General features: G+C 43.8%; 1 protein-coding gene across 1 annotated transcript in view; it reads left to right on the top strand.

Annotated features, from left to right (window-relative positions):
- The window catches only part of LOC149308389 (phosphatidylinositol 4-phosphate 5-kinase type-1 gamma-like), a 55,495-nt gene that overhangs the window by 6,805 nt on the left and 22,930 nt on the right, over positions 1-25,760 (top strand). The window contains exons 3-11 of the mRNA XM_089536869.1: positions 11,439-11,470; positions 13,097-13,189; positions 13,528-13,658; positions 14,258-14,375; positions 15,673-15,825; positions 17,422-17,721; positions 19,507-19,712; positions 24,614-24,697; positions 24,992-25,040. Of these exons, the coding sequence (XP_089392995.1) occupies positions 11,439-11,470; positions 13,097-13,189; positions 13,528-13,658; positions 14,258-14,375; positions 15,673-15,825; positions 17,422-17,721; positions 19,507-19,712; positions 24,614-24,697; positions 24,992-25,040 (1,166 nt within the window). The remainder of the gene's footprint in view (positions 1-11,438; positions 11,471-13,096; positions 13,190-13,527; positions 13,659-14,257; positions 14,376-15,672; positions 15,826-17,421; positions 17,722-19,506; positions 19,713-24,613; positions 24,698-24,991; positions 25,041-25,760) is intronic.

Raw genomic sequence — 25,760 nt, 5'->3', positions numbered from 1 at the left:
CTGAGCCCAGTTAAAGGAGACCTGGTGGTGCAGTGGTTAAATGCTGGTCTTACAGCCTCAATATTGTGAGTTCGATCCCAAAGTGACTGAGCCTTCCATCCTTTTGTAGGTCAGTAAAAGGAGTATTGAGCTTGTTGGGGGCAATTGGTTTACAGACTGTAAATGGCTTAAATTAATGTGAAGTCGAAGGCTTTCATGGCCGGCGTCCATAGTTTTTTTGTGGGTTTTTCGGGCTATGTGGCCATGTTCTAGAAGAGTTTATTCCTGACGTTTCACCAGCATCTGTGGCTGAACAACAGAACAATACACAGATTAACATAGGTACCACTTTGATGGGAAAGTAACAGTGTTCTGTGCAGTCATGCTGGCCACATGATCACAGACTTGTCTTTGACAATGCTGGCTCTTTGCCCCTTATGGTCGGACACGACTTAACAACCTTGTCAAAGGGGAAACCTTTCCCTTTTCTTACAATGCCTAATGGGCATTGGAAGCCTGCCTTTTCTCCATGTCAGAGTGTTTCAATCTTGTAAGGTGCCATGGTAGATTGAGAATCCATCATGCTCCCAGTCTAGAAGCATTGGAGCTCTGTTAGTCCCGGCCATCTCAACTCAGTGCTTTAAGGCTGTCCTCTCAACTCCATTCCTGGGCTGCTGGAACATATTGTCAACTGATTTGCTAGGCGTTTAAAAACTGTTTTAACCACTACAGTTCCATTCCAGGTCGGAGAGGAAGCTTTGGCAATGGGGGTTACAGAGCGTTCTGTTTTTCCTTTGCTAGTCCATTCGGGTATTATACCAGCTGCAGAGGAAATGAAGCTTCTTTCTCTGCAGCTAGCTGAGGGAGAGAGCAAATTAACAAAGGAGAAGGGGAACTTTCTAATTCTCCCTCTCTAGCTCCCAGAATATATATATATTTTAAATCTGTGTTTTGCTTACAAGGCATTTATTTATTTATGGCAGGTTAGCACCTGACAGGTATTATTAACAACCTGCCCTTTAGACCATGCTCTTTATTCCGAGTCCTCCTGGATGCTGCCACAGTGCTTTCTGCCTCGGCTCTTGATCCCTGCTCACTTGGACCGATAGCATTTTCATACTGTGTGCTGGTTCCAGAATTCATTGCGAGGGTTTTGATGGCTGAGGTGGCAATCGGAGGCTGCTTGGGCCTTTCCAAATTAAACTTGGGTGTACAGGTTTATTTACAGCTTCAGTTAAGGAAGCAGATGTGTTCCTGGACATTGTTTCTTGCAAATTTCACACCAGAGGCAGAAATAACATGGAAAGAATAGGAATAGGTTCCTACAGCACACAGAGAACACAAGTTTAACATGTTTCAGGGGGGGAAATTGTTCAGAAGTAACAGTAAAATGAAACAGCCAGGTTGAGTAACCCTTGTATGAGTAAACAGACATTAATCTAAACCTTCTAAAAACCACTTGAAAGATTCTTCCAAAACACATCCAAAGGTCACTTTTCCTTTCACCAGCTTCCACTTTCCCTGTGGTTTCCATTTTGGTGGCCAAACAGAGAAAGCTGTATTTCGTTTAACATGCTGGTGTACTGGTCCTTGTTATCCACTGGAGTTTAATTCCAAGGCCCCCTGAGGATAACAAATGCTCAAGTCCCATTAAATACGATGGTATAGTAAAATGGTGTCCCTTATATAAAATGGCAAAGTAACCTTTCCTATTTGGAATTTATGCTTTTTAAAAATACGTTTTCAAGCTGTGGATGCTTGAATCCATGGATTAAAAAAAATCCATGGATAAGGAGGGCCAGTTGTAGTTTAACATGCTGGTGAGGAAGGATATATCTGCTATCTCTTTTTCTCTCTTTTGCCATTCACACAAGCTGTATAACTTACAGGTGCTGTATACCTTGCCTATTGTAGTCACAGACACATAGCTACCATTAGGATTAGCTGGAGCCAAAAACCACTCTTTCCCAGGTCAGTTTTTGTTTATTGCTCAAACTGAAGGTCTGTGCATCTTCCTCGCTGTCCTCCCAATGCCAGTGCTACTAATAAAATTTCCAAGTGGACAGAAGATGAAGAGGAAAGGGGCCCCCGAACCTTCATAAAAAGGAGCTTCACTGTTGGAGGCTTTGTTAACTGAACTATTCCTGTGCTGCTTTTAGCACAGTGTACATGGAGCTCTGCATATAGCAATTGGCGCAGCTTTGTGGCTGCATATTGCATGTGTCTGTCCCTCCACATATTTCAGCCAAATGCAGATACTGTACGTCATATTTCTTTCTGCTGGAAGGTATTTGAATGGTACTGGGTTTATTTTGGTGCGGAGGGGAGGAAAAGAGATGGTGCATCGCCGTCTTGAGTTTTGGAGTGCTGCCGGTTGCTTTGTTTGCAGTATGATTCAAGGGTACTAAGTAGCTTAGGAGACTGCAGAGAGGCTGCTCTTCACCCTGAGCAGATTATGCCGAAAGAGTAGGAATAGGTGGTGGGCACAGCCAGAGAAGCAGCAAGGGTGCCGTTTTAATGTAATGGCCAAGACCATAGAAACAACAGCCACCTAGACCCCTGCCATGCAGGAAGACACAGAAACAGGCCCAATCAACCTCTCTTAAAAGACCTCCAAGACAAAGAGTCCACTACTCTCCAAGGCAGCCTGTTCCATTATTGAGCATGTCTTATGGTCAAAAACATCTTCCTAATAATTAAGTTGAATTCTCTTATGTGCAATATGGTTCCTTTGGTTCATCTTCTGGTCTCTGGAGCAACAACAACAAAGGCTCATCCCATTTTCTATGTGACATCCCTTCAGATATTTAAAGATGGCTACCATGTCACCTCTCAGTCTTTTCTTCTCCACCACTAGCTCCCTAGGTCATTCTTCATAAGGTGTGGTTTACAAACCTTTGACCATCTTGGTTGCCTTTCTCTGGACAGGTTCCTAACCACCTTGAAATGTGGTGCGCAGAGCTGGACACAGGATTCATAGTGAAATCCAATCAAAGCATAATAGGATAGGACTACCATGTGGCCCTACACATGATGATGAGTTCCCGTTCCCATCAGTCTTAGTCAGTTTGGTCAAGGGGGCAAGGATTATAGATACCATGCTTCAGCATAGATATTTTGGGTGAAAGCTGACAGGGCAGTTAAATTCTCAGTCCAGATGTTGAAAAGATTCTTGTTTATCCTCTCAGTGTGTATCTGTATGTGGTGCAAAATGGGCTTCTAGTCTGGAGCAGAGTGGCACTGACTAGGCCCACTTCCTCACAGCTGTCATGACTGCACATTCATCGTTGTGCGCAGTCATAGAATCATAGAGTTGGAAGACACCCCAAGAGCCATCCAGTCCAACCTCCTGTCATGCAGGAATACACAATCAAAGCGCCCCAACTGATGGCCATCCAGGCTTTGCTTAAAAATCTCCAAAGAAGGAGACTCCACCACACTCCTAGGGAGTGTGTTCCACTGCCAAGCCGCTCTTACTGTTAGGAAGTTCTACCTAATGTTGAGCTGGAATCTCTTTTCTTGTAGTTTGCATCTAGTGCTCTGTGTCTTAGTCTCTGGAGTGGCAGAAAACAAGCTTGCTCCAGCCTCAATATGGCATCTCTTTAAATATTTAAACAGGACTATCATGTCACCCGTCAACCCTCTCTTCTCCAGACTAAACATACCCAGCTCCCTAAGTCTCTCCCCATAGGGCATAGTTTCCAGACCCTTCACCATTTTGGTCTCCCTTCTCTGGACACACTCCAGCTTGTCAACATCCTTTTTTGAATTCTAGACACTATACTTGTATTGATGCAGCCTAGAGTTGCATTGGCTTTTTTAGCTACCACGCCGCACTGTTGACTCATGTTCAACTTCTGGTCTACTAGAACTCCTAGGTCCCTTTCACATGTAACCTTGTTAGTCATCTACTACCTGGAATTCAAGGCAAGTGGAGGCTGTGCCCCTTCTCGCTCATGTCGCCTCCTGTTGCTCTCTTCAACTGAATGGGAGCAAGCTAGGCAACAACAGCAAAGGCCTAAGAGCCACTGTCTATTGGCAGCAGTGCCATGAGCCCAAGAAAAAGGCTACTGTAAGATTGAGAATAGGAGAGGGATTGGTGAAGATAGGAAATGGTTGTCTCCTTGATGTCACGGATTTCTGAAAGCATGGCAAAGCAGCAAAACCTTGTATTCCATGTCAGGCATTAGACTACCCTGGACTGGTATGGGCAAAAAGAGTGGAGTGTTGGGATGAGTATCCTTATCCATTTTGGATAAGGACAATGGTCATTTAAACATTATGGCCATTTTGGTGCTGGAATAAGGATATGAAGCTTTTAGTTCTGCCATGATAATACACATAAGCCCTTGTGCTTCAGTGTTGGCATTGGTCCCAGGCAGCGGAAAGCACTTGTTTGGGGAAGTTGGTTCTCAAGGCTGGGTATATGTGTGTATACATGTGTTTGACATTTTCTTTCCGCTCAAGTCAGAGTTGACTTGTAAGCATGTAACAATAAACATTTTCTTCAGAGCCCTAAGACTTAGTCTTTGGACTAGTCTTGTCTGTTTCTGAGTTGTTGTGGGCCACCCCTTTTGTCCACACTCTTTCTTTCAACACCCAGAAAGAAGTGCTGGGGCCTCCTTGCAAAGCAGTGACATTCCCAGAACATGTTAAACCTTAAATCTTTAGCAGCAAAAACATCTTAAGGTGACATTTTGGGAGTTTTGCAGCAAGAGCAAGCAGCTGAGCTCACAAAAGGACACAGACAAATGTATTCTGTGGCCTGCTGGACTACAGAACAGGACACCAGTGATGGGTGAATTGAAATTCATCTGTTTACTCCTTCTCTGTCACCATAAATGAACATGCAGCTATACTTGTTTTTAAGTTGTCTGAATCTGTAATGTGATTGCTTTAGGTCTCCCTATATTTTCCACAAAAAGAGCAATTTATAGGGGAAGGGGAAACTGGAGAAAGCAACGTACATAGTGTGAGCAAACCTAAGCGCTTGACCTCTCTCTCTCTCTCTCATTCCATGGCAGGATTAGGCATGAGGGGAAAAGAAGAAGAATATGTGAAGGCTGGCTTGCTGCCAGGGTGGAGGCTTTCGTTGGCAGCAGTTCTGCACCATTAAACAGCTTGCTTCTGCTACTTGTCACCCCGCACACCAGCTGCAGAGAGTAGTAGTAGTTGAGACCCACCAACTCAGATGAAGCCACCTAGTAGGCAGACAACAAAAGCACAGATGACCCAAGTGCTCAGCAGATGGTGCTTTCTTTTTATTTCCTCCCAAAATGTCATGAAGAATTGAGTGTTGGCTTTGTTTCCATACTGATAGCTTGAGTGATGTGAGAAACTGGGCCACTTATTAACTTGAAGCCTGCAAGCTCAAAGATGTACCTGCTTGTTTTAAATCATATCTGGGCAATGATCTTCCTTGCTTCTTTTCTTCCACAGGGTTATAGAATCATAGAGAAGGGCTATCATATCTCCTCTTAACCATCTTCTCCAGGCTAAACATACCCAACTCCTTAAATCTCCTCATAAAGCATGGTTTCCAGACCCTTCACCATTTTGGTGCCCCCCCCCCCCCTCTGGACACTCTCCAGCTTCTCAATATACTTTTTGAATTGTTGTGCCCAGAACCGGACGCAATATTCCAGGTGAGTCCTGACCAAAGCAGAATAGAGTGAGACTATGACTTCCCTTGATTCTAGACACTTTACTTCTATTGATATGGCCTAGAATCACATTGGCCTTTTTAGCTGCCGTATCACACTGTTGACTCGTATTCAACTTGTAGTCTACTAGGACTCCTAGATCCCTTTCACATCTACTGTTGTCACACCAGGTGTCCCCCATCCTATATCTGTGCATTTCAATTTTTTTCTGCCCAAGTGCAGTACCTTACATTTCTCTATGTTGACATTCGTTTTGTTAGTTTTCGCCCAGCTTTCTAAAGCTCATTTTGAATTTTGATCCTATCCTCTGGGTATTAGCTACTCCTCCTAATTTGGTGTCATCTGCAAATTTGATAAGCAGGCCCTCTATTCTTTCATCCAAGTCATTGATAAAGATGTTTAATAGCCCTGGACCCAGGAATGAACCCTGTGGCACCCCACTGGTTACTTCTCTCCAGGATGAAGAGGAGCTATTGCTGAGCACCCTTTGCGTTTGGCTGGTCAACCAGTTACAAAGCCATCTAACAGTCTCATTGTCTAGCCAACGTTTTACTATCTTGTTTGCAAGAATGTGAAAGGCCTTACTGAAATCAATTTAAAAAAGAAATCAGATTAGTCTGACATGACTTGTTTCTCAGAAATTGACTTTTTTGGGTCCCTTCTCCCCTCTCTGTCCCACCCTCTTTCCTCAGTTCCAGCTACCCCTTCCTGAGCTTTTGCCTATCTGCCCTCTCCCTGTGGATGTGGACATCTTGGTCAAAGGTTTTTGACAGTGGAACAGAGTGCCTTGGGAAAGTGAGGTTTCCTTTGCGTAACGTGTTCAGAGGGTGTACTGGGCCACTGCCACTAGGCAGATGGGCTTTAGAGTTCTTCTTAGTATCACAGCCAAACATAAACGCCCCGTGGGATGAAAAACCTAACTTGACATTGGAACCGAGTGCCTGGTTTGATACTTTTTGCATTTGCTTTACAGCTAGAGGCTGGGAAAAGATATGAAGATTAAGGCACCAACTCGGGGAGGGCATTTTCATCTGTTGCTAACCTGCTTGTACAGTTCTCCAGGCTAATGGGGAGTGATAGGTCATCCTTGTGAACTTTGATTTCCTATGTTTGCGTCTGCATTATATAATTTTTATATAACTATATAAGCCCATCTTCCATTGCTTAGCCTTGAGGGAGTTCACCCCAGCCCAAGGGCTCCCTAATTGTCCAGTGATGGGGATTTGGTTTGATTCCTGGCCGATGGTATATTTCTGTGTAGAATTTTGTTTGAAGGACCATTTTTTACCCTTGCCTGAGTAAAACCTTGTATGAGGTTGCTGCTCCATTAGTAAAAAGGCTGGGATGTTTCTTTGCTGTAGACCATATCCTGCAGCATTTACCACCAATAAAATTTAATGTTTGGCACCATTAAAAAAAACCTCGGAAAAGCCTGGAGCCACACATAGTTTCTGAATAAGACATAGAGTTTGCATGGCCAATTTCCAGGGATGTTCGTTACTGATGCTCTGCATTTGCAGAGGTTCAGGCAAGATGACCTTTGGAGGTATCTTCTGACTCTGATTCCTTGCCAGAGTTTTCGATGTGTGACTTATTTTTCTCTGACCGGGAGGCTGCTCACCCATTCACTGGCAATGGGCTTCCTCATCATTTATCACCACAGATTCTGAGTGGGTGTTACTCACAGAAAGTTTGCCAGCAAAATGTGATTTAAGAAGCAGTTTTGGCACTTGAGGGAGGCTGTGATAGAACAGGTAGATCTGCCCAGTTATGCTGTGAAGTACTGCAGCCCAGTAAGGATATTGTGTTGTAGAATTTGGAGCATATATGTCTTTGTGAGACACCTTTTATTTGCTGATTGGGAAATTGCATGCTGTTTAGGAAGCACTGCATGCACCCATGAGAAACTAGTTTCCCAATGTAATGTTTTAAAAAGTGGAAATTCACAAAAGATGCCATTCAGGAATATCTAGGTAACCCACATCTTTTAAAACAAATGATCTCCAATTACTTTTTCACTGTGCCTCCTCTTTCTGTCTTGTCTAGGTTTCAAAGGCCTATCAGTGACAATGTCTTAGTGATGCCTTCAGGAATTTTGCAGGTTCTTTGGCATCATTTTTCTTTGCTTCGTCCTTCACATCCTTCGTGACATTCTCTTAAGTTTTATTCTCGACTTATCCACGGGTTAAATCAAAATCCATAATTATGGCCCCCAAAATCTGCCCTCGACATATACATATAGTTGACATAATTGAGTATATATGGTAAATCTCCCACACAATCCTTTTTTCTTATTGGGTTTCGGTGGCTTTGAGAGCCCTAAGAACTTTAGTGGCAGGAGTGGAGTGAAATCTTAGGAGATTTAGGGTAACCACCAGCCCCTGCGCTCTGTTTGTAAAATGTGTTTGAACCTGGTTTTCATTCTGAGATGGTAAGAGCTGAGACCAATAAAACAGTGTGAACAAAAGACCTTTAAGATCTGAGATTTCACTGGGATGGGTAGTTCCATAGCTGACAAAGATACTTCTGTTGATGCAGCCTAGAATTGCATTGGCTTTTTTAGCTGCAGCATCACACTGTTGACTCATGTTCAGCTTGTGCTCTACTAGTATTCCTCGATCTCCTTCTCATGTATTGTTGTCAAACCATCCTATATCTGTGCATTTCACATTTTTTTCCTCTTTAAATGTAGCACCTGTCATAGAATCATGCTGTTGAAATTCATTTTGCTACTTTTTGTCTGGCTTTTTAATCTATTCAGATCGTTTTGAATTCTGATCCTCTGCTCTGGGGTATTGGTTACATGTCCTAATGAGGAAAAGACTTATAAAAGCCTTATGAGGAAAGACTTAGGGAGCTGGCTATGTTTAGCCTGCAGAAGAGACGGTTAAGGGGTGATATGATAGCCCTGTTTAAGTATTTGATGGGATGTCATATTGAGGAGGGAGCAAGCTTGTTTTCTGCTGCTCCAGAGACTAGAACATGTAACAGTGGATACAAGCTACAGGAAAAGAAATTCTAGCTCAACGTAGTAGGAACCTCCTGACAGTAAGAGCTCCTACTTTGGAGGTCTTTAAACAGAGAGTGGATGGCCATCTGTTTGGGATGTTTTGATTGTGAGTTCCTGCTTGGCAGAATGGGCTTGGACTGGATGGCCCTTGTGGTATCTTCCTATCATTCTATGATTCTGTTTGGTGTCATCTGCAAATTTGATATGCAGGCCCTCTGTTCCTTCATCCATGTTATTGATAGAGATGTTGAGTAGCACTGGGCCCAGAACAGAACACTGTGGCAGTAGGATCCTGTAGGAATTCAGTCCTTAAACACTTACTAGTATAGCATTGCCCTAAACAAATTAGTGTGTGTGTGTGTGTGTTTATGCCTGTGTATATGTGGCTTCTTTCACCAGGCCATCTGTCAGCCTGCTTAAGAGATAAGTGCCCCCTTAATTCTCCTGGCCTGTAGCCAATGGAGCACATTCTTTGCCTTCTCCCACTCGTGCAAATCCGATTTTCTCATTGCGCATTTGAAGCATGAACGAGTTTGAAATTCCTTTTGCTGTTCTGGGTTCTTCCCTCCCCCAGGTTGCTGACTGGGTCCTTCTCGGACTCCCTCCACTCCAACCCGGATCAGGGCTTGGCCCTGTAGTTTGATTAGACGCTTAGCAAAGCTGCTTGTGGTCATAATTGCAAAATTGGAGCTAATCTCCTCTTCTGGAATTTTGACAAGTGTGTGGAAAAGAGATTAGCCGGCACCATTTCCCCTGGAATCTCCCTAGCAGTAGGGGAAGGTGTGTGTGTTTGCATTTTCTACATTTTAAAGTACTAGACAACCCCCCCCCCCAGTATCACCCACACAACACACATCCAGGCTGCGCCGTTCAATACAGTACAACACACACATTAACTCCACACATGTAAACCACTTCCTCCCAGATAGTGTCCCACAGGTATGCGTTCTCCATACACTTCCATGCCACCAGATTCTGAAGATGCCAACTACAATTTTCCAGAGCGTGGCCACACAGCCCAAAAAATCCACAGAAAACACTAGTGGACTTGTTGAGAACAAGCTTTTTCCAGAGCCATGGTTACACATAGGACGGTGAAGCATGGCTAAGCAGTAGTATATGCGAAAAGAACCTTGGGATCTTAAATGGCATTGTACTTTGCTGTATGAACAACATGGAAGCCCCGGATATGTTTCTTGGGATTATTGTTAATTATAAATTGAAAATGAGCCAGCAGTGTGATGCTGCAACAAAGAAGGCAAATGCTTGCATTAATAGGAACACGGCTTAAAGTCCTGGCTGGCAACAGCCTGTGTTTAATGGCTCATTTGGCCATCATAGGCGAGTCTGGCTGGATGTTCTTCTTCCAGTGGGAACTTTTAAAAACTAGCCTACACTCCCATGCTAACTTTAAAGGAGAGGACATCCCATTCTTTTCAGCCAGCATGGAAGTGCAAGTCACTAGCATCTTTGTACAATAATAATAATAATAATAATAATAATAACAACAACAACAACAACAATAACAATAGCAGCAGCAGAAGCATCAGTAGTAATAGGCAATCTATTAACATCTGGGGTCTTATTTCCAAAGAGGGCATATAAGGAGGGCAAATTGGGAGGAGTAGCTAATACTCCAGAGGACTGGACCAAAATTCAAAGTGACCTTAATAGATTGGAAAGCAGGGCTAAAGCTAACAAAATGAATTTCAACATGGAGAAATGTAAGGTACTGGACTAAGGGCGAAAAAATGAAATGCACAGATATAGGATGGGGGATACCTGGCTGAAAGAGACTTTGTGTGAAAGGGATCTGGGAGTTCAAGTAGACCACAAATTGAACATGAGTCAACAGTGTGATGTGGCAGCTAAGAAGGCCAATGCAATTTTAGGCTGCATCAATAGAAGTATAGTATTTAGATCAAGGGAAGTCATAGTGCCACTCTATTCGGCTCTGGTCAGGCCCCACCTGGAATATTGCGTCCACTTCTGGGCACCACAATTTACAAAGGATGTTGAAAAGGAAAGCGACTAAAATGGTAAAGGTTCTGGAAACCATGCCCTATGAGGAACGACTCAGGGAGTTGGGGATGTTTAGCTTGGAGAAAAGGAGGTTAAGAGGTGATATGATAGCTCTGTTTAAATATTTGAAGGGATGTCATATTGAGGGGGGAGAAAGCTTGTTTTCTGCTGCTTCAGAGATTATGATCTGGAGCAATGGATGCAAGCTGCAGGAAAGGAGATTCCACCTCAACATTAGGAGGAACTTCCTGTTCGACAGTGGAACACACTCCTTCCTCAGAGTGCAGTGGAGTCTCCTTCCTTGGAGGTCTTTAAACCGAGGCTGGATGGCCATCTGTTGGGGATGCTTTGATTGAGAGTTCCTGCATGGCAGAATGGAGTTGGTCTGGATGGTCCTTGTGCTCTCTTCCAACTCTTTGATTCTAGGAAATAAGTAAATGTCGGGTATTATTTTTTTATGTATTATTAACCTGCTCTTTAGAAAAGGGAAAACTGTTTCCAGGGCAGCAAGAACAGAAGGCTAAGGAGACAAAATCTGCCCTCAGCTTGTGACTGAAAAGGCATGACACAAAAAGAAAATGAACTGGAAGGGGCAAGAAAAATAACAGGATCTAACTTTAATTCTTAGCAGCATTTGCACTATTTTTCTTCTTACAGCTGTTCCTTTGCTGGCTGTAGAGCCGGGATCCAGATATTATTTGAATGTGATCTTTCCCTGCATTATTTAAATACCCTTTACTGTGTTATTTTCCTTCTTTTCTCAGGTCTGGCTCTGAAGAAGACGGTTCTATCAGAGGTGAGTCGTGGTGTTTCTTTTCTGTCAGGGAATGCAGTTAACTCATCTCAGTTTTAAGACTGACTTCAGTGGACTAATTCCTTTTCTCAGCACCAGAAGAAGAAAGGCAGGCATGCCCAAAAGACGAAGGCTTTTTGGTGGCAGCTCCAAAATATTAGCTCTCCATGTTCTTTCTCTTTCCATGTTAAGGCTGGCATTTTAGGTGTTGCTGTTTCAGCAAGTTGCATCTCCGTTCTTTAAATGGGTTGTTGTAATGTTGCTGGCTCTAGTATTTTGGCTTTGTGATATAGTGTTATTTATTTAATAATATTTTATTCATTAAAAACAGCTATTCAATATAGTAACATAATCAAATTGCACTCAGTACAATTAATAATAAAAGAAAGACTAAAGAAGAGAAAAAAGCTTTGTGTCTTACATTATCTTAGATCAGTATGCAAAGATATCTTGTAGCGCCTTTGAGACTGAACGAAAGACGTTGGCAGCATGAGCTTACATAGACGGTTTGAGGTTTGGAGGCTGTGTGTAGGCAAGCCTCCAAAAGTGCTACAAGATACTGATCTAAGATAAAGGTCTGCCGCCAAGAGTCCTTGAGAGAGTCCCATTATTGTCTAGAATGGGTTGTAGTCCATTGATGATATGCCTCAGTGGTCTCAGTATATGACACTAGTGGGGTTCTGTCACTTTCTGTCTACAGTGTGTTCTGTAATAAATTAGTCCTTGGTACAAGTCTTGCCTTGTTTTCCTTTTCTTTTTTACTTCATGGAGTGGGTACTGTAGTTTGAGGGGTGCTTATTGTAATTCCAAGAGTTTGGCATCCCTGTCTTATGGGTCCCAGCAGATGCGATTGTATCGGAGGGCTTGGCTGTAGGCTATGGTTCTGGGTGGAAACTGGAGGCATGTGAGTACATGTAGCGGTCAGTGGGTTTGCAATATAGTGTGGTGTTCAGATGTCCATTTTGTAGCTGTGCTGTGGTGTCCAGAAAGTGAACCTGTTCTGTTGCTAGTCCCAGGCTGCACAAAGTTGAGTTTCAAATTCTGATTCCATAAGTCTTAAAAATACTGAGACCAGCTAACATGGTTGTCCCATTTGAAGCATGATCACATAAGCCTGATGTCTGTCCAAGGGGACCCTGCTGCCATAGATCAGCCTGGCAGCCTCTGAAACCAGATTTCGATCTCTCTCTGGAACTCCCTGGGCACTTTATTTGTCAGTCTTTAACATGTTAGCTAATAGGAAGGAAAAGATGTACCTGGGGGAAATCTGAGGCTGCCTTTTCTTTTAGCTTATCTAATGGGTCTCAGTTTGTTTTTATATGGCAGTTGAGATAATGTAGCTTTTATAGAATGGGCTTTTAACAGTTATTGGCTGTTTGAAGAGCCCAGTGGGTTTTAACAGTAGAGGATGCAAACATCATCAAGAAAGGAGAGTTTAGAGAACTCTCACCTAGAGTCATCTAGTGGTGGTACTCCTCTGGTAGCTCTTAAATTCATTGCCCTTGAAGAAGCTAGTTCTCACCTGCCTTGGCCACTGCCCTCCACCCTTGTCCTTACTCCTCTCTCTTTGATTTGGGATCAGTTTTTTCTTGCTCACTCCCACTCACTTTGAAACTCTCCTTTTCTCAGGCACCATCGCTGACCGGGCAGCCAGGCGCTGGACAGGGAAAAAAGATTGGTCACCGAGGGGTTGATGCATCAGGGGAAACGACATACAAGAAGGTATGGTCTGTTGGAGGTGGGTGCGGAGTGGAGAACATGGATAACCAGAGAAGCCAGCTTTTCTGTGTTCTTTTTTGTGACTAGCACCAATGTAGAACTTTGATTCTGGACTTAATGTCATGCTTTTTCTTGCCTCCATCCAAGCTTTTTCCACCCTAGGGATGTGTTGAATTGCAATTCCCATTGACCCTAGACAGCATTGTTGGTGAGCGATGGGAGTTTCAATCTAATAACATCTGAAAGGCCATATCTTGTCCCTCTCTGCCCTTATTGTGGCAGAGTCAGAATCTTGCTTTAATGACCTCCTGTTTAACTATATCCTCTATTGGCTACCCCAGACCACATCCACCACACTCAAAGGGGCCATCCAGCTCGGGATCGGCTATACAGTGGGAAACCTCAGTTCCAAGCCCGAGAGGGACGTCTTGATGCAGGACTTCTATGTAGTGGAGAGCATTTTCTTTCCCAGGTAATCTGACACTGCAAGCTTGGGAATAGGGGTTGAGTTTGTGTTAAGCAAAACAAAGGTGTATCTGTATTTCACACAATTTCTTGATGCATTCGTTGTCATGGCTCTATCATAAGACCTCCTGGGAATTGTTTTAATCAAATGCTGCATTGAAGAGCTCTATTCTCAGCTGAACTACATCTCCCAAGGTTCTCTGAATAGCTTCATACATCTCCAAGGCTTGTTGCAAGAAGGGGGTGGTGTGTGTGTGTGCACACTGTGCTGGAGGTCTCTGGTAGAAAACTGTTAAGTATCTCACTAACCTGCAAATCCCAGATTTGCCTAGGATGAAGCCATGACAGTTGAAATGATGTGAAATAGTTCATTAACGCTTTAATAGTCACATAAATGGCATTTTTGCTGATCTGGCTTGAACAGGCCTAAAGATACAATTTCCCATCTCAGAGCAGGGTGGGGAAGTCCCCAAACGACAAAGCCCATGGGGAGCGGGATGTATTGTCGCTATCTTTGGTTTTAACAGCAGAAGAACAATAGTTAATACCATTTGGAGACAGAGGAGAGGGCTTCACTTGCTCTGTGTGTTTCCTTTCCAAATACAGTGAAGGCAGCAACTTAACTCCAGCGCACCATTACCCTGACTTCAGATTCAAAACATATGCACCTGTTGCTTTCCGGTATTTCCGAGAACTCTTCGGCATTCGTCCAGATGATTATTTGGTATGTTTCCCCTTTCTAGGGACAAATCTGTTACAATCTAGAGCCAAACAACCTCTTCTGGCTTCAAATGCTGGAGGGTGACTTTGGCAGTCTGCTTGTCCTTTCCCTTTCTTGGTAGACACAGCTTCTCATGTCACAGAACCAAAGCTTTTTGGATTACCACTCCCAGCATCCCCTAGCCAATTGCTGTCTCCCAAAATAACTTTTTAAAGCTCTGGAAACAGCCTGTTCTGCACTGTCTGTACTAATCTTTCAGCTGTGGTGAGGAGGGACACTATCCAGTTGTCAGTGTTGGCTTCTATGTGTGAAATGGATGGGGGATGATTTACTATCTTGTCTTTTGCCTGTGGCAGCAAAATGTCTGGGGCCAGTCTTTCTGGCTCCCAATTAAAAAGTAGAGTCAGGGATCCATTTGTTTTGCCCTTAGATGTGATGTGGAGGAATACTAGCCAGTTGCCAGTGCTGAAGGCTATATGTGAAATGGATGGAGGGATTGCTATCTTGTCTTTTGCCTCTGGCAACAAAATATCTGGGGCCAGTCTTGCTGATTTCTAGATTAAAAAACGGAGAAGTATAATCCCAAAGCATCTAGGTTGGGGCAGGTTAAGGAAGTGTAGTCTTGGAACTGAGAAAGATTACTTTTTCTTTGCTACATTATCAAGCAGATAGCCATGTTAGTCTGTTTCAGCATAAGAAGGAAAGTGGGAGGGAAATCTAGCAGCACCTTTGAGACAGCACATTCAGCATAAGCTTTCATGAACTCCCATTTGCTTCATCAGACTGCAATTTCTAGAAGTCTTCCATGCTGGCTGTGGGATTCTGGGAGTTGTAATCCCCCCAAACCTTATTTTTCCCAGCTCTGGATCCTACCAGAGGGGAGTGTCACCCAGTCAGACCACCACCACCCCGCCCCTCCTTGCCATAGCTCTGTTTCCCTCAGGAGAATGAAGCTGTGGCAAGGAACCAAGCCTGGAGGAAAACTCAGCTGCGGCAAGACAGTGCAGGCAGTGCATGTGCGCGCGCGTGCACTTGGCCTGGCTCCTTGCCATGGCTTGATTCTCCCCTGAGGAAAACTGAGTCATGGCAAGGAGGGCGGGGGGCACATGTGCTTGGCCTGGCTGAGCCTGCCCCTGCCTCCTTGTGGAATCCGCATCCCTTCCGGTTCTGAAACCCCACTCCTGCCCTGTCTGGTAGCCTCGCCCCCCACACCGGAGGATACCATAACCAGGACGCCACTGCCTGCTGGGTTTAGTTTCCTGTCTACTCTTAAATGTTCTCTTCTCCTTTTTGCCATCAGTATTCATTATGCAATGAACCTCTGATTGAGCTGTCCAACCCTGGAGCCAGTGGGTCTCTCTTCTACGTTACCAGTGATGACGAGTTCATAATCAAAACCGTGATGCACAAAGAGGCGGAGTTTCTCCAGAAGCTGCTTCCAGGCTATTATATGGTGCGTGCCAGAAGCCACCTCTGGGCCGTTGTTGGTTTGTAGCAGATGCACCGCTCTGCCGGTAGGGAGGACTGTTTATAAGTTGAAATGTGAAGGTTGAAATAACAGGATCTTAAGAGCTGGAAGGGACCACAAGAGTGATCTAGTTCAACCCCTGCCAATATAAGAAGGCACAACTAAAGCACTACCAAAAGATGGCCATCTCATGGCATACTGGTAAAAATGCCTCCCCCACTCCCTTGGGAGCAAATTAATTTTTTTGGCAGGGAGTATCCCCTCCCTGTTTTCTGGGGGAGGCAGTCCTCTAATCCCAACAGTTGTTCATACCTGATCTAAATGCATGTCAAGGTATTATTTCTATATTCCTTGTGTGTGTGTGTGTGGGGGGGGTGTCAACTGTGGAAGGCAGGGGATCTCCAGGAGACTTTGGAGGTCTATACCCTATCCCCCACCCCAAAATCAAGTTTGCCCCCAAACATTCTCCAGGTGGACTATGAATCACACAAAGTTACTGTTCTTGTCATAATCATAATCATTTACACACTGCCCTTTTCCCAAGATTGGGATTCAAGATGGCTTACAAATTAAAATGTAAGCTATTGGAATAGAGGACTTGCTGGAACAGAGGACTTGCATGAGTCCTGTAGCCAACCCCAGTCCACACTCTCGTTGGAGTTTTTATATCAATTGAAGTTTTTAAACAGGATAAAATCTCAGGATGACCTACAACCATGTGGAGTAGGTCTGTGGACACCCAAGTTCATATCATGCTGTGCTGAGTTCTGTGAAGGGAAAGGTGGAATGAAACTGTTATACGTTCCATCAGACGGCAACAGAGGGAAGGAAGAGAAGCCAGGACATTTCAGTGGCTCTGCTGGGAAAGAGTTTCACCTCTCCTTTTACTGCTGCCTAAGAGTAGCCCTTCATCAGGCAAGAGCAAGGGAAAAAAGGAGGGAGAACCACTCTACTGTCTCAGCTCGCAGTCAACTTTTGTGACTAGCCAACTCTATCAGTCTTTCCTCTCCCTCAGTATGTCAGCTGTGAGGGGCAGGGAATTAGGAAGGTACTGGTCTTTATAACTCACCCCCTTTGAGGTGTCATTCAAATTTGCTGTGATGGAATAGGATGGGGCATTTGTCAGGACTGGTGAAGACACCTGCCATAGGTGGACATGGGTGGACTTGCCCAATGATTGACTTGCTGCCCCAGCTTCAGCTCCCCATTTCTTTCAAGCATCTGAGGAGTCTTGACAGCATTGGGCTGTCACATTATCTATGATTCAGCCCCCCAAAGTTTAAATGAGTCCAAAAACTAGCCTGTTAATGGCCTAACTATTGCTGTAGCTGGGGCTAAGAGTCCACTCCTACCTCTTATGTTCAGGCTGGACCTGGAACTGGGAGGGACTCCATCCCAGTCATCTCTCCCTCAGTGGATAAAATTTGCAATTAATTAGCATAGGTCCTGTTAATCTGACGTGGGAGGAAACAACACAGTATAAGATACCTTCCCATCAGTGTTGAAAAAGCAGAGTTACTTGTCTGCTGAGGCCTTCATACTGCCACTTATTTACATTATTTTTCCTTCAATTGTCTCCAGAACTTGAACCAGAATCCCCGAACACTGCTGCCAAAGTTCTACGGCCTCTACTGTGTCCAGTCTGGGGGCAAGAATATCCGAGTGGTGGTGATGAACAACATCCTGCCCCGTGTGGTGAAGATGCACCTGAAATATGACCTCAAGGGCTCAACGTACAAACGCCGGGCATCCAAGAAAGAGAAAGAGAAGTCAAGCCCCACCTACAAGGACTTGGACTTCATGCAGGACATGCCTGAAGGCATCATGCTAGACACAGACACCTTCAGTGCCGTTGTGAAGACACTGCAGAGAGACTGCTTGGTAGGTCAAGGGGGAATTATATATTCAAAGCATCCCTAAGCTATCTTTTAAAGCACATGGGAGGAAAGTGTGACCCATGGGCTCAATGTAGCTTTTGAACCCCACTCCTGAAACCCCCTGCTAGTCCTCAATGTCCCTTTATTCTTCCAATTTATATATATATATATATATATATATATATATATATATATATATATATATTGCCATGAGTCCCCACATGCACAAAACATTTCCACCTGGGCAGCCTCAACATGTTGGAGCTGTTTCAGGGCAACAAGGATGATGATAGAAGTGGAGAACAAAATAATAATAATAATAATAATAATAATAATAATAATAATAATAATCTGGAAAGATGGAGGGAGTTGGGACTGTTCATCCTGGTGAAGGGAAGACTCAAGGGGGACATGACGGCCCTCTTCCAATATCTCAAGGACTGTCCCAGAGTGGAGGTGGCAGGTTTGCTGACCCAGAGGGTAGGATCAGATCTAATGGTTTTAAATTACAGGAGAGTAAGGTTTGTGAAGTCAAAGGCTTTCATGGCTGGCATCCATATTTTTTTGTGGGTTTTTCGGGCTATGTGTTTTGTTTGAACATCAGAAGGAACATAGCAACAGTGAGAGTGGTGTGACAATGGAACTAGTCACCTAAAGAGGTGGTGAGGTCTCTGCCAAGGCTTTTATTTTTGTTGACATCCAAGCTATTTTTGAAAATGACTAGAGAAAGATGCTAGACAGCTATCTGATAGGAATGTCCTCATTGGAGTTTGTACATTGAGAAGGGCGATTGGACCAAATGGCCAAGTCTATATTTCTATTATTTTACCCCCTTAATTACCTCCATTTCCATCATAATCCTTCTCAAAATGGCAACAGGAAGTGACGTGATGCCTCTTTCAATTGCCATTTTGAGGACTACAGATGAAAATGGAGATATTTAGACTTGCTGTGTAAGCGGCTACAGCCTGGTGGGGCACCTTAATTGATCCAAGCTGCTACCTAATTGCCCACCTAGGCTTAAAAGCCAACCATCTTCCTGAAGAAACAATTCAGACAGTAAATATAAATAGCCGTGGGTTTTTTAATGAATGTTTGAGTGAGCCTACTGGTTCGAAAATGTATAAAAGTGCAAGTAGATAAATAGATACCACTTCAGTGGGATGGTAAAAGTATTCTGTGCAGTCATGCTGGCCACATGATGATGGAGTTGTCTTTGACAACGCTGGCTCTTCGGCTTAATTATGGAGATGAGCATCGCTCCCTACAGTCGGACATGGCTTGACAACCTTGTCAAAGGGGAAACCTTTATCTTGAGTGGAATACAATTTCTAGATACCAGGAGACAGCGAACAACATTAATGTTATCCACTGTAAAAGCTGAGCTAAGAGCTTTTTGATAATGTCATAGACTGCCTCAGAGGGTGGTGACCTCTCCTGCCTTGGATGGGTATTTCACAGGAGTGGTTTAGTTGTGTCTTCCTCCATGGCAGGGAGTTGATCTAGACGGCCTTTGGGGTCTCTTCCAAGTTAGATTCTGTTATGTAAAAGACACAGAGAGGGAGACAGAATTTTGCCATCTTACTATTCCATCCTTTTAACTGGAGATGGTGGGGGTCAGACCTGGCACCTTCCTTGTGACTTAACCCCTGAGTTACAATCCTTCCAGTTTTATGATCTTGGCCACGGTGGTACATTGGGCTGCAAAGTTAACTATGAGGCAGAACTGATGAGTTTTCCCTCATTCCTTTTTTTCCTTTCCCCTTTATTTTGTCCTCTATTTTTCCAGGTGCTTGAGAGTTTTAAGATCATGGACTACAGCCTGCTACTTGGAGTGCACAATATAGACCAACAGGAGCGGGAACGACAAACCGATGGTGCCCAGAGCACTTCAGATGAGAAGCGCCCCATGGGCCAGAAGGCCCTGTACTCTACGGCCATGGAGTCAATCCAGGGTGGAGCTGCCCGTGGGGAATCCATCGACACAGATGACACGTAAGTGGAATTTGAGCGGCTGAAACATTGCTCCAGTGTCACTGAAGACATTACATGTGTTAGATGTAATGGAGCTGCCTGTCTTAAGGCTGTGGTGTCCTGTGTTGATTTGAGAATTTTGGACTGGAAAGTTGGAAGTGGCAAAGTTTGGGAAAGGTCTACCTGCAAGTGAGGGGGAATCAACCTGGGAACTATGCTTTTTGGTCTATCTAGCGCAGTACCTACTACTGACTGGATCGGATTCAAATTACACGAAAAGAGAATCCACCTAAACGTTAGGAAAATGTTTTTGACTTTAAGAGGTGTTCCACAGTAGAATCAATTGCCTTGGAGAGTGATGGGCTCTTCTTTTTTGGAAGTCTTCAAACAGATGTTGGTGGGCCCCTTCCAACTCTGAGATTCTGTGAGTAATTCTGTGATTCTATGACTGGCAGTGGTTTTCCTGGGTTTCGGACAAGATTTTTAAGTAGCCCTGTCCAGAGATATCAGAATTGATGCTATGACTACTGATTTCCCTACTGGCTCCAGAATGGTAACTTGTTGCAAACTTGTTGCAAATGCACTAGACCAAGGACATCATCCACTTGTGTGTAAAACCTTTCTTACCCGACCATAGTTGAAAACTGTATTTATCACCCAATCACCATGCCCACATCTTTTGCCTCTATTGCAGTTGATGTACACAAACCCATTTTGGAATATATTTCTGCCCAAATATATATTTTTGGAATATATTTCCCCATTGACAAAGTTGTCAAGTCTTGTCTGGCTGTAGGGGTAGTGCTCATCTCCATTACTGGAAAGAAGAAGAGCCCTCCTTCTGACCACCATCTTGAGGGGGAGAGACGCAGGCCAGCAATAACAGGCCTTGCCTGGAAAGAAGAAGAGCCCTCCTTCTGACCACCATCTTGAGGGGGAGAGAAGCAGGCCAGCAATAACAGGCCTTGCCTGGAAAGAAGAAGAGCCCTCCTTCTGACCACCATCTTGAGGGGGAGAGACGCAGGCCAGCAATAACAGGCCTTGCCTGGAAAGAAGAAGCGCCCTCCTTCTGACCACCATCTTGAGGGGGAGAGAGGCCTCCAAGAGAGAGCAGATGTGCTGGACTTTCCTCCTTCCCGACTGTCATTCCCTTCTCCTTTTGTGTCTTGTCTTTTTTAGATTGTAAGCCTGAGGGCAGGGAAATGTCTAATTCACACATTGTAAGCCGCTCTGATAGCCTTGGCTGAAGAGGGGGGTATAATTATTATTATTATTATTATTATTATTATTATTATTATGCCAAAGAGCCAGCCTTGGCAAAGGTGACTCCATGGTCATGTGGCCAGCATGACTCCATGGAACGTGGCCAGTTACCTTCCCACCAAAGTGGTGCCTATGTATCTACTTGCACTTTTACATGCTTTTGAACTGCTAGGTTGACAGAAGCTGGGACTAGTGATGGGAACTCACTTTGTCACACAGTGTCTGGGCCTCGAACTGATGATCTTGCCATTGTCAGAGTTAGCATCTCTGAGCCTACTGTCCCATGAAAGTTTTAGCCCCATAGGTGCTCCAAGATTCATTTATGTCTTATTGTGTTGAATCAGCCTAATATGGCCATGTCTTTGAATACTGCCCATTAGACTTACTGATCTTGGTGGCTGGGAAGCAGTCAGTGTTTCTGAACATGATCTTTGCCACCGCCGTTCCTAAGAAAGCCAGCAATTCTACACGCTGCCTTTTTCACTGGGCTTGCTGGTTTTCTGTGTGCAGGAGATTCATGAGAATTGGGGTGGGGAGGGAAGATGGGGAAACATTCCAGAATCTTTCCAGTATTGTGTCACTACACTAGCAGGGCAGAGTACTATGCAGAGTGTTCGTCAGCCTTTTAATTCTTTGCAGTGGATCAGCCGACTCTTTGCAGTGACAAATTTATATGTGGCTTATTTAATTGCAAATTGCAGCTAACATTGTTGCGTCAAAAGATGCTTATTCCATTCTCAAAAAGAACCCTGTGGCCTTCTACACATTGCCCCTAATTAAGTCGCACTTGCTTATTTAATTGCAAATAGCAACTAAAATTGTCATGGTAAAAAAACACCCTGCAGATGTTGTCCCTAGTCAAGGCTGTATCTAACAGAAGGGCCTCAGGTTCCCCAGTCTTAAGCGAAGGAGAGAAAAAGTGAATAAAGTTTTTTTTAAACAATTGTTGGAAAATCAAAAGGGAAAGCAATTGTGCTGACAGAAATGCACTTGATGCAAATCAGTTTATGTAACTGTTTTCCATGGGATTTATTTATTTTTAATCCTGTTTTAGTTATATGAAGAAACATTCAGTTGTGTAACTGAAACAATGGCATAGTCTCGCCTTTCTCTACCTCCCTTCCTTTTCTAATTATTCTGGTTGTCAGATTCTGTCATGTTAGGTTTTTTAGTACAGAAGATCTGACCTTTTATGTGTGTGTTTTGTTAAGGTAATTCACACTTATAATGGGCATTTCTTTATACCAGAGCTAGGGAATCATAGAATCGTAGAGTTGGAAGAGACCACAGGGGCCATCCAGTCCAACCCCATTCTGCCATGCAGGAAATCCAAATCAAAGCATCCCCGAAAGATGGCCATCCAGCCTCTGCTTAAAGACCTCCAAGGAGGGAGACTCCACTACACTCCGAAGGAGCAACTTCCACTGTTGGAACAGCCATTTCTGTTAGGAAGTTCCTCCTAATGTAGAGCTGGAATCTCTTTTCCTGTAGCTTGCATCCATTGCTCCATGCCCTATTCTCTGGAGCAGCAGAAAACAAGCCTGCTCCCTCCTCAGTATGACATCCCTTCAAATATTTAAACAGGGCTATCATCTAATAATCTTCTTTTCTCCAGGCTAAACATCCCCAGCTCCCTGAGTCGTTCCTTATAGGGCATAGTTTCCAGGCCCTTCACCATTTTAGTCGCCCTCCTTTGGACACTCTCCGGTTTCTCAATGTCCTTTTTAAATTGTGATGCCCAGAACTGGACACAGTATTCCAGGTGGGGCCTGACCAAAGCAGAATACAGTGGCACTATTACTTCCCTTGATCTAGACACTATACTTTTATTGATGCAGCCTAAAATTGCATTGGCCTTTTTAGCTGCCACATCACACTGTTGACTCATGTTCAACTTGTGGTCTACTTGGACTCCCAGATCCCTTTCACACGTAGTTTAATTCAGCCAGATGTCCCCCATCCTATATCTGTGTGTTTTATTTTTCTGCCCTAAGTGCAATACCTTACATTTCTCCATGTTGAATTTCATTTTGTTAGCTTTGGCCCAGCTTTCCAATCTATTCAGGTCATTTTGAATTTTGATCCTGTCCTCTGGAGTATTAGCTATTACTCCTAATTTGGTGTCATCTGCAAATTTGATAAGTATGCCCCCAATTCTGTCTTCCAAGTCATTGATAAAGATGTTGAATAAAACTGGCCCCAGGACAGAGCCATGTGGGACCCCACTGGTCACTTCTCTCCAGGATGAAAAGGAGTCCTTGTTGAGCACCCTTTGGGTTCAGCCAGTCAACCAATTACAAATCCATGTAACAGTTACCTTGTCTAGCCCACATTTTACAAGCTTGTTTGCAAGAATGTCATGGGAACCTTGTCAAAGGCCTTACTGAAATCGAGATATACTATATCCACAGCATTTCCTTCATCTACCAACCTAGTAATTTTATCAAAGAAAGAGATCAGATTTGTCTGGCATTACTTCTTTCTCTGAAACCCGTGTTGACTTTTTGTGATTATGGCATTGCCTTCTAGATGTTCACAGACTCTCTGTTTAATGATCTGCTCGAGAATCTTTCCTGGTATTGATGTCAGACTAACTGGACGATAATTGTTGGGATCCTCTTTTTCTTCCTTTTGAAGATGGAATCATTGGGCCTTCAGATGTTTTGAACCGTTCACCATGCTGGGTGGGGCCAGAGCTGGGAAAAGTTTTGGGCTTCAACTCCCAGACTCCCCCAGCCAGGATTTGTACTTTTCCAGAAATGGATTTTGCCCCTTCTTTGGTGGATGATATATATATGTTTGATCTTTCAGTGTGTAAGAGTTGATTTACAGTGGAATTGACTCCCTGGGAAAGTGGTGGACTATCCTTCATTGGAGGTTTTACCAGAGGTTGAATAGGCATCTTGGGAATGCTGGATTATAACCACACATGCACACGATATGAACTCATACCCTTGGAGGGAACCACAAGCGTCATATAATCCAACCCCTTGCCATGCAGGAATCTATAACAAAGGTTTGGATTAGATGGCCCTTGTGGTCCTTTCCAACCTTCTGTGCCCTGTGCATGTGTGGTTATTTATTATCATATTTTTGTCTTGCCTTTCCTTCTCTGACCTCAAGGCAGCATATGTAGCCTTACTCCTCCCCAGTCTTTTTTCTTACAACAACAGCCCCGTGAGGTGGGACAGGTTGGGAGAACAAATGACTATGTTACCTAAATTGCAGGGTGTCCTGATAGGGTACTCACATATTGAATTGCTGTGGCTAAGTGTCTTTGACTTCTCCCATACTGAGCCATACTGTCCCAATATGGTATGTTCGGTTTCCTGCACTGGGGAGCCACCTTTTTGGCTGCTTGCCAGCAACCTCCCTCTTGATATTAATTTGATATCAAGGGTCATGTAGGGGTGATGGATGGCTGGTTCCTGGTTACCAATGGGTTGGGCCAAAGTTATTTACTGCCAGTTTCCTGGCTCAGTGGCAGGTAAAACCCGACTCTCTCTAAACCCATTTTAACCACTACACTACTGTCCTGTGCCTTGTCACCTCTGGAAACCTATTCCTGTTCTGTTCAATAGACATGTGTTTCTGAAGTGTGCATCTTGAACTGAATAAATTGCTGCTGACAAACCATATCTGTTCTCTTTTCTTTTCAGGATGGGTGGTATCCCAGCTGTGAATGGCAAAGGGGAACGCCTGCTCTTGCACGTTGGCATCATCGATATCCTCCAGTCCTACAGGTAAGTAGTTTGCACTTCACATGGCTTTGAAGCTATTCCACTTGTGACATCACCTATGTACCCTGGCTGGCTGGAAGAGAACTTGTCCATATTGTCAGTGATATCAAAGCAGAATCCATCCCCACCTCCATGAGCTTTGTCATTCTATCAAACCCATTTTTCACTTGCTATCTTAGAATAGAATCTTTGAGTTGAATGGGGATGCTACTCCAGCATCTTGTGATCTTTTGTTGGTTTCACAGATTTTATTTGTCTGCTTCTCTCTCTCTCTTTTCCTCTGTCCCCATGATCTAGGCTCATCAAGAAACTAGAACATACGTGGAAGGCTCTAGTTCATGATGGGGTGAGTTTTGGTTGAACAAACTACTTGGAGCACTTTCATTAGCAGCTCGCCATCTTCACTATCTTGTTACTGTGCCATCTATGAATGATGGGCTTCTACCCCAAGGACCATACAGTTTTTTTTGTTTTGTTTTGTTTATTAAAAAATATTGTTACTATTGGGGGGAATAAGGAGGGAGCAGAGTGTGGGTAACATTTGACTGTCCTGCTTGGGGATTATGAGATTTTTTGCAGTTGTAAGGGCATACAAGCTCCATAACTGCAGGGTCCAAATGCAATTCCAAGATACAGGAATCACATTTTAAAAAATTCATAACATCAGAGGTATTTCTAATATCAAGTTATCTAATATCAAACACTAATACGGTGTGATATTCTAGCGAAAAAGGAGCCATCACTGGTTGTGCCTGCATCATAACATGCTTTTAGTCTATGCTTTTAGGCCCCTTGCCCCTCCTTGTGCCTACAAGCACATATACCTGATGCTAGTCTCTTCCCCATGCCCATTTTCTTCAACTGCCTTGATGCAAACCTTTACTCCCTTCCATTTAATTATAGTGGACCCTTTGTATATGCGGGGGATCCATTTTGGTCACACACGTATGAGAAAAATCACCTATGCTCAAGTTCCATTAAAGTCAATGGCTGCACGCTCCTATTAAAACAGAACGGGTTTAAAACACATCAATAAAAAAACAGTCCATAGCTGTTAAAACCTGCT

Source organism: Sceloporus occidentalis, unplaced genomic scaffold, assembly GCF_023333645.1.
Source record: "Sceloporus occidentalis isolate IW3139 unplaced genomic scaffold, rSceOcc1.0.p SCAF_8, whole genome shotgun sequence".
Taxonomy (NCBI): domain Eukaryota; kingdom Metazoa; phylum Chordata; class Lepidosauria; order Squamata; family Phrynosomatidae; genus Sceloporus; species Sceloporus occidentalis.
The sequence above is the reverse complement of the archived record's forward strand: the minus strand, read 5'-3'. Positions and strand labels throughout refer to the sequence as shown.